The 9,708-nt window shown below is 47.5% G+C and overlaps 1 protein-coding gene across 1 annotated transcript; it reads right to left on the reverse strand.

The window, feature by feature from the left end:
* Nucleotides 1–2,104: 2,104 nt before the first annotated feature.
* LOC115774553 (kelch repeat and BTB domain-containing protein 11-like) lies at nucleotides 2,105–3,921 on the reverse strand. The gene has a single exon (XM_030721900.1). The coding sequence runs from the start codon at nucleotides 3,615–3,617 to the stop codon at nucleotides 2,412–2,414; it is 1,206 nt and encodes a 401-aa protein (XP_030577760.1). The 5' UTR covers nucleotides 3,618–3,921; the 3' UTR covers nucleotides 2,105–2,411.
* Nucleotides 3,922–9,708: the final 5,787 nt, after the last annotated feature.

Raw genomic sequence — 9,708 nt, forward strand, 5'->3', positions numbered from 1 at the left:
TTACTTCATCTTTACCAACTCATCATCAGAGACACACTTTAAACATCACTCCTCATCTAATTCATGTCACATAAACATAAATCAGAACAGACTTTTCTTGATTACAAGCTGCAGCTTTTACTCCACATGTGATCCATATTAGCCGTGTATGCAAACACTGTCCTGATTTTAGTGTAATTTAGTGTATTTGACTGAATTCATATGATTTGCAAGTTTGGATTCATGAAAGAGTGACATCATCTCATTAATGAAGCTGTGAACCTGCAGCTGCTGCACAGTCAGAGATTCCTTCTCTTTAGCTCCACCACGTCCTCGGGCTCACTGCGGTTCATCCACACAGAGCACAAAGCTCCCAGAATTCCCTGCTGCTGAACATCAGGCGGTAACAATGACTGCTTGTCTCAGGCTGAATCTGCTTCATGGGACTGTTTCTCATGTGAGGGACAATGTGGCTGTGCCATGCTACGTTCTGATTGGTCCTTCAGCCTCTGCTGCTGTCATATGTTGCTGCTGCTGCAGGTGTGTCCTCAGGTGTCAGTTTAAATGACAGACAGACAGACAGGTGAGTCCTTACTGAACACTCTGAAACTGTGAGAATAAAGCTTTATTTAAATGAGCTGGTAAAAGAATGAATGCTGTGAGGTTTGTGAGACAGGTGAGCGCTGTAATCGTTCACTGCTCATCATTAAATTAGGGAGCAGCTGATGTGCAGTTTTCATGTTTGGCAGTGTGAACCCTGCAGACACAAAGGTGAGCGACACAGATTCATGTGTTTGGATTTGTGTAATCTTGTTTGCACGTTACAGCTTCATGTGTTTCCTTTTACCTGATTTGCATAATGAAAGATTTTGGTGTTTTTTTTACTCAGAAACATTCTTGTGTGTTTGTGTTTCAGTCTCAGTGCTGTTTGCAGTGCAGCTCACAGAGGCTGTGTATTTGGCTCTGAGGTGAGTTGTGTGTTGGTGTTTTGTGCTGTTGTAACTAAACTGTGAACATTTCTTGAGGTTTTTGTGGTGTGCACACCTGTGAGGGTTGGAGTCAGTTCCTTTGTGTTTGACTGACGGAGCCAACCTGCACATACACACACCTGGACACATAAGAGCTGCAGTCTGAGGAGCCTGAACACTGTCACTGTTCATCAGCTGCTCCTGGATCAGCTCCAGCTACATGTGCAGGGTTAGTTGGACATCCTCAGGTTTGCACCTGAGTTATCTGACAGCTTCAGACTTTGTTACACTTTGTGAGGTTGGATTTGCCGCTTAGCAGGAATATTTGGCTGTGGAGCCTCACGCAGGATGAGCTCAGCTATGCACTGTTCACAGGAAGCTGTGGAAACCAAGGCAGGATCACCGCTGAGACATCATCAGGAAATATGAGATACTCATCTTCAGGACCTGATTTTGCACTCAGATGTTGGTCTCATGTTTGAAACGGTTCTGAATTCTGCACTTCCACCTTAAAAAAGCTTCCTAAAGGTGGGCTGAGAACAGGTGGGTCATGTGACACAATTCACAACAACATGAATCAGAGCTGCATATTTAACCCTGTCATCAGGATCCTCCGCTCTACTTACTGACGGCATTGTTGTGTCTATGATCAGATTATTGTGTATGATGAATTTGATTCAGCAGTTTATTGATTTATTTTTTAATATGCACATACCTGCAGGCTGCAGATGGAAGGCATCTTTCCTCTGATATCAATTAAAATTATCTATTAATTATTTACCTTTGAACCAAACTGATTTTTGCTGCTGTGGGATATTTTCACTTTTTAAAAATTATTATATTATTTAGTTTTTCCTGTGTGTGTGTGTGTGTGTGTGTGTGTGTGTGTGTGTGTGTGTGTGTGTGTGTGTGTGTGTGTGTGTGTGTGTGTGTGTCGGGGTAGTGTATCTACTGGAGTACTTTACTGAAGTATTTTATTTTGTACTCCAGTTCCTTTTAAAGCTTTATTTACTTCTTATAATAATAATGTGAATGATCTCCCTGCAGCTTTGTGGTTTCATGGTCCCAGTGTGATGGTGAGGAGTAAAACGAAGAAGAATGATCATAAATCACTGGGTTATTAAACACGAACACATTCAATCATATTTCTGCTTTATTGATCATGTGGAGGCTCTGCTACATCTCAGGATGAATCACTGAAAGTCTGAAATCAGTCATTCTGCAGTCGCTTGAACTCCTCGCGCTCTCACATCCCAACAGAATAAAAACTGCATTTCCGTACAGGCTGCGGCCTCAGTCTCCGCAGCTCCCAGCAGGACACTGAGCTCCACCCGCCTCCACCTGCCCGCGCGCTGCAAACATTCACCTCATCAAAACTGCCACTGAAGGAACTTTGGGTAAAACTCAGGAACAAGAAGGCACAGCGGGAAAAGAAGCAGGAGGAGCGGAGGACGGCAGCAGGACTTAGAGGAAGTGACCCGGCTCAGATTCTTTGTCCCGGGCCAGGGTGAGGACGAAGGGCACCAGGGTTCCTCGGGCCTCCGCGGGGGAGGGCAGCGCCCCGGGCAGGAAGCCCTCCCGCTCCTCCTGGACCTCGAACTGCAGCGTCTGGCTCCGGTTCACGCAGTAGATCAGGTCCCCGAGCACGGCGCAGCGGAAAGGCAGCGGGTTCTCCAGCGGGAAGGACCCGCCTCCGAGCCACACCTTCACCACCGTGTTGTACCTGTACACGCTCACCTCCGCGCGCTCACGGTCCACGTCGAAGCGGTACACGAGGCTGCGGTGCGCCACCATGTCGGCGGAGCGGCGGCGGCTCTCGTTGAACGGGCACTCCTCCCACTCGTCCCGCCGGGAGTCGTACCGCAGCAGGCGGTAGAAGAGCGAGCCCCCGGACACGAACAGCTCTCCCCCGCACGACGTCGCCTCGTGCGCCACCGCGAAGGAGCCTTTGGGCAGAGGGGCCACGTGAGTCCACCTGTCCACGCGCGGGTCGTAACGCTCCACCGTGAACAGACACTCCCCCCCGATGGCGTACAGGTGTCCGTCCATGCTGACCAGGCACAGCTGGCAGCGCGGCTGGCTCAGCGGTCGCACCTGGCTCCACTGGCCGGTCAGCGGGTTAAAGCAGAAGACCCGGTCCGAGGCCTTGGCCCCCCGGATTCCCCCCGCCACGAACAGGTAGTTGTAGAGGGTGCACATCCCGGAGCCTTTGGCCGGGACCTCCTCCGGCAGGCTGGTGAGCACCTCCCACCGCTGGGTGTCGGGGTGGAGGTACAACACCCGCCGCTGGCTGCAGTCGTCCTGGGGGGGAAGCAGCGGGCTCTGCGGCCGGCTGCTCTCCCGGCTCCCCCCGCGGTCCGGCACTTCGCTGGTCTCGGCCACCGCCAGCACCTTCGTCCCCTCCATCCTCCGGGCCAGGATGAGCTCCCTCTCCCCGGCGGTCAGCCGGCCGTACACGGCGGGGCTGCGCAGCACCTGCAGGTAGTGCGCGCTCATGTATCGGTACGCGCGCTCCTTCACGCCCTCCGCGCCCTCTCGTTTAGCTTTTGTCAGGATCTCGTAGCAGTTTTCTGCGCTGATCTGCAGCGGTGTGTCTGCAGCTTCTGATCCGGGCTGGGAACAAAGATCCCCGGCAGGTTTCACCGCCGCTCCGGCCTCCGGTAGATCCATCGCGGATCGATCAGTCCTGTCAGAGCCGGTTACGTGTCTGCGGATCAGATCCTGAGCTCCTTCCTCCTGTCTGTTGCTTCAAGTTTCTCCTCCTCACAGACAGACCTGATCCGAGCCTCCATCCTCCTCCGATCCGCCCGGGCGCGGTGCCTGCAGCCGCCGCCGCTCCCCGCCTGCTGTCCGCGGACGTTTTGTCTGCGTGTCAGGACACAAAGACGCTCAGTGACCGTGCGGACCTCCTCTTCCTTCTCCGCCCCTCTGACTCCCCTTTAACAATGGATCTGCGCAGAGCCGCACTGAGGCTTCCCGAAGCTCCGCATGAGCCTTTCTGAGGGACTCGGGGAGGGTCCACGCACCCTGTTATTAACACGTGGTTCATTAGAGTAAAATGTCTGCTTTATGATGATGTTCCAACATTCAGAGGAGAGGGTGGTCCTCAGAAGTTGGAATATTGAACTTGGATCAGTAGTTATCCATGTAAAGATGTGAAAGGAAGAGGCGGTGACAGCAGCAACGTTTAAGCAGAAAAAGGAGCTGAACGCAGGTAAAAACGTTCAGTTCACACAAAACAAAGATCCAAATATACAAAAAATATCACCAAATCCAAAATGTGCAAAATAAACTAATAATAAAAACAAAATAAGCATAAACATAAAAGTCCAAAGAGAGTAAAGCTCCGAATGAAGCCCTGTCACACCTGCAGGTAAAGGTGAAGCTAATGAGGCTCAATCAGTCCCGATCACCGATATATGACGTCATAGTTTCCCCGTGGTCAGAGGCCTCAGAGCCCCGCCTCCATCTGATCTACATCAGAGCGCTGTGAGAAGCTCAGACCTGCAGCTGCTGTGTGGCTCTACAGCTCTGAGCCTGTTCACCCCTCTGTGGCCTTATCCTGACCTTTACTGTGTTTTCACCACAGAGAGACAGGGTTCAGCAACCCTGTCTCTCTGTGGTGAAGAGACAGAAGAGGTCAGAGGTCAAATAATAAAGGGTGAATGTGCTGACATTGAGTCCAGTTCATTTCAGGAAGGGAGACTTCAGCAGAAAAGCTCCATGTACAGGGAGCATCAAGCTGAAGCCAACCTGGGACTGATCCCGGACTTTAGTCCATCATTTGTCACACTGAGCTAAGGAATCCTTAAATCAGTCCCCATGACAGCCAGAAGCTGCATAATGTCACACTTTGGGTTGGATTTGACCCTTTGACCTCTGAGTGAAGCTTTGCAGAGCTCTGAGCTCAGATCTAAACCTCAACATATTCCATTTGGGAGAGCGCACAGGAGTTTTCCAGGGAAATTTTTCCTATCAGCACAAATTAAACGAATTATGAGGTAAAGATCAGCTGGAATATTTAATGTTGTTTGTGTCTCTGCAGCAGCTTTCAGCAAGAAAACAGCAGCAAGTTTACATGTGGCCTCCTCACAGCATGAGGAGGCCACATGTGCTTGCATGCCCCCGGCCTCCTCCCACATTGAGGTTACCTGGTGATTGAGGTGACAGAGTGCAGAATGAAGCTCTGATGCTCCCAGTCTTTAAGATCCTTTCCTTTCTGCCTCTGCTGTGGTTTCTGAGCAAACAGCTCCCTCTGCTGGAGAAGACTCAGAGTCACAGCTGGAGTTGTGCAGATGTGCTGATTCAGCACGTTTCCAGCTGTGCATCAGCATTAATTCAATTCAATTTTACTTATATAGCGCCAAATCACAACAAACTGTCGCCTCAAGGCGCTTTGTATTGTGGGTAAAGACCCTACAATAATACAGAGAAAACCCAACAGTCAAAACGACCCCCTATGAGCAGCACTTGGTGACAGTGGGAAGGAAAAACTCCCTTTTAACAGGAAGAAACCTCCATCAGAACCAGGCTCAGGGAGGGGGGGTCATCTGCTGAGAGGAGAGAAAAGACCTGCTGTGGAAGAGAGCCAGAGATTAATAACAATTAATGATTAAATGCAGAATGGAGTATAAAAGTAAATAAGGTGAATGAAAAGAAACAGTCTATTGTGGGAACCCCCCAGCAGCCTAGGCCTATAGCAGCATAACTAAGGGAGGGTTCAGGGTCACCTGATCCAGCCCTAACTATAAGCTTAATCATTTACCTGTTTTTAGCTCGTTTTTTCTCTTTATTCCTGAATAATTCTAACATTTTCAGTTTTATCTCAATGTTATTTATATTTGAAATGTCTCTTTAAAAAACAGGCTGCAGGGCACAGGGTGAAGGAAGGAAGGAAGGAAGGAAGGAAGGATGGAAGGAGCTCTGGAGCCTGTTTAGGCCGTGTCTCGGGCTCCCGCAGCATCAACAAAAACGAAATCAGTATGAAAATCCTCTTCTGAGCTTTGCAGATCTTGAGCTGCAGCGGCTCCACGGATGTGGATGCAAAGGTGTTTAGTAAGGATGCGCCGATCCGATATTCAGTATCGGTCCGATACTGGCCTAAATTACTGGATCAGATATCGGAAAGAAATAAAAAAATGTAATCCGATACATTAAATAACGTTTCGCTCACATTAGCTGCATTACAGGGCTCCGTCGTCTTCTTCTTCTTGTGGGTTTGCGGTTGACCAAACCAGCTTAGAGCTGCATTACCGCCACCTACTGGAATGGAGTGGGGGATCAGGAGTTAGAAAACAGCGCCCTTCCGTTCTCCGTCGCTGCAACGGATTCCCTTTGACACTGAGCGATCATCGCTGGCATGTTTTTCCGCCTCCACCGCTCTCTGCCTTGTTTGTGTTGTGCTCGCTGTGCTGAGAATCAGCTGTTATTTTTTTCTCTACTTCAGCTCCCGGACATACTGCTAGCGAGCGCAGCTATTAGCACTGGTGACCGTCCGGTACTGGAAGAACCCCTTCCCCGTCAAAATATTTTTGATACTTTAATCCCTGATTTGTGACTAAATATAGACCTGCAGTAGAAACGTATTTAGGAGAATGCTTGTAAATATAAAGCATTACAAGATTGCGCTCACGCAGCCCCTAGTTTTTCACGTGAACACTGATGACGCAACAGCAGCAGTCAGCTGATTTACGTGCAGTCTGTCTCCACAAGCGGAAAGAGGCGGAGCCGGTGAGCTCAGATGGAGCAGAAGGAAATGTTTTTCTAGTGTCCAAAAGAAGCCTTTTCGTCCCTGTAACCTCCATTAAACCTTTACTAGGAAACAGCTGGAGGTCCTTCATCAACCACCTGATCAGTAAGTGAAGAAAAGAGAACTTTGTAGCTGCTCCATCCACCCTGTTTGTTTCACACAGGGAAAAACTGCAGTACAGAAGTTAAAATATGCAGATGAACTGTTAATATGAAAAAAGTATTTCTTATCCAGTTACTTGGGTAATCAATATAAATAGAATACACAATTGCTAAAATAATCAATAGTTGCAGCCCTAATGAAATTTGCAACATGCCATAAGCATCACCTTCTCACACAGAAGCAACAGGATTCAGGTGATAGTTATTGTTGTAAGTAAGTAAAGTTTATTTATATAGCATTTTTCACAGACAGAAAAGCGCTGTACAATAATTAAAACACAATATCACCCCCCCCCCACCCCCAGAAAACACTATGTTAAAAACACAATAACATTACCATATTAAAGAAAAAGAATAAAATAAAGTCAGAAACCAGAAAGCCTGGTTTAAACAGAAAAGTTTTCAACTATTTTTTAAATGACGCCACAGAGTCAGCTAAATGGAGCTGGAGTGGTAAACAGTTCCAGAGCTTTGGTGCCACTGCCTAAAAAGCTCTGCCCTCCCTGGTCCTTAGTCTTGTATGTGGGACAACTAAAAGACTTTGATTTTGTTGTGTGAGAGACTGTTGGCTTCTTTTTTTTTTTTTTTTTAATGTTTTTAAATGCCTGGATCAATTTTAAATATCGGATTTATATCGGTATTGGCCGATATCTAAATGTAACATATCGGTATCGGACATAAAAAAGTGGTATCGTGCCATCCCTAGTGTTTAGTCCTGAGTCGCCTAGCAACCGATCCAAATCCTAACTAAGTGAAGTTGTGTATGAAAAGGAGAATGTGGCTGTTTGCTTCCAGCGCTGCTGTTCATATTCTTCATTCACTTTGATTAGATTTAAATATTTATATTAAAATGATAACTCATTAATTATCAGAGTGAACGGCTCCTTTTAATGGGACTCAACACTGGTTACGTTCCTGTTTGTTTGGACAGTTTTGTGTGTGCGCAGTTTTGATTACAGCGGTGCGTACCTGTCGGTCTCCCCGGCTCACCTCTGTACGGTCCAAAGGTGCTGAGGCTCAGCAGCCTCTGCCCTACAAGCACCACGGCCACGAAGCAGCATCATGAGAATGATTAACAGAAAGAAGCTGGACGGATCCACAATGATCTGAAAAGGAAATGCCGTCAGCGGCAGGAAAGCAGCTGCTGGAAGAAACAGAAGGATTCCAAACACACCGTCATGTCTCACAGGTGCACAAAAATCCAAACAGAGCAAAGTTTATTCCAAGATGTGCATAAAAACACAAAACTGAACCGCAGAGAGTCTGTGAGTCCCACACTCGCATTTATCCAGTGACTCCTACGGAAGTTTCTCAATGGCAAAATCTGCAGCAGAAAGAGTTAATCTGAGTATTTCAGAAACACGGGTCAGTCCAGGTACCTGGCTGAGGCAACAACCTGGCACTGAGTGAGAGTTTTCCACCGGCTTATAACTCCACTCTATTAGTGACATGAGGAGCAGGTGTGTCAGACCAGCCACAGGTGAGCCTTGGAACCGTGGGTGGAGTCCCAAGGACCGCCTCCCTCTGCCACACGCACAACTCCACAGAAAACCCACAACCCAAAAACACACGCAAAGAAAACAAAACACACAAGCAGGCCGGAGCCTCGAGGGGCCCGGGACACACGGACCACAAACTGCAACAGGAGGAACTCGACAAGTACTGCTGGTCATCATACACCAGATACACAAGTGACACAACACAGCACGGCACATGGCACCGGCTGAAAGACCTTCATCAGCATCCGGAGACGGTGAGGACGGAGACCGTCAGGAATCCTCAGGCAGCGTTCCTCAAAAATAAGAGAGCGTCAATGAGGCTAAATGCTAAACATCCACCGACTGTAAGGATAAAACTGAAGGAGGTCACAGAACGGATCAGAACCACCAACATGATCTGAGCTCAGCAACAAACAAATGTGTCCTTGTTTGATCAGGATACCAGGACACATGTATGTGGGAAAAATAACACAAATAATATAAAAGGACAAACATTAACCAGAGGAGCCTGCAGAGAATCTATAGAGCTCATCATGGAAGATTAAATATGTCTGGCACAGCAGCGCATTCACATCATAGTCCTGGTTCCAAAATCTGCCAGACATGACAGGCTAAAAAAAAGCAACAAACAGATGAGAGTGGATCAAACTGGGACGGACACACGTTCAGGACCACAGGCCAGTTTCTCTGCTGCGCCGTTCTCCGACATCCTGGAAAAATAAACCATCAAATCTTAGAGGAACATGAACAACAGTCAGCACGGATTCAGCTGAAGCCGGTGCTACAGATCACAAACAGCACGCAGCTTCTCCTACAATCAGTCCTGACATATTCATCAATAAACTGGAACGTATGGGATTGGGGGGGTTGTGTCACACTAGGTGGGAGAGTTTATTTTCCTCATCATGCTTGGACACTTCATGTGGCGCCCCCCAGGGCTCTGTACTGAGTCCAAGCACATTCATTATTTCTATAAATGATATTTGTTGTATTAAAGTGAATTTGTAGAGAACATAAATATTTATGCTGTGGGGAATCTAAAGGAGCTGCTGGATATGGTCAAATAAAAAACATGATTAAAACTCAGTCCAACTACAGTTATGATATTTGGGAATGTCATAGAAAGAATCAAACAGATGGTGTGGATGCTGAAAGAGTTCATGAGAATCTGTTTGTTGGTGTGATAATAATGATGAAATAATCTGGAAGTGTCACATAAATCATAACAAATCCCTCCAGATCCTCCGCTGTGCGCTCATCTCACTCTGTCTGTCTGTTTGGGCCATACATGTTCACTGCCATCATTATCCATATTCATAATCCATAACTCTGGATACAGAGATCATACAAGT

The sequence above is a fragment of the Archocentrus centrarchus genome, chromosome 24 (genome assembly GCF_007364275.1).
Source record: "Archocentrus centrarchus isolate MPI-CPG fArcCen1 chromosome 24, fArcCen1, whole genome shotgun sequence".
Taxonomy (NCBI): Eukaryota; Metazoa; Chordata; class Actinopteri; order Cichliformes; family Cichlidae; genus Archocentrus; species Archocentrus centrarchus.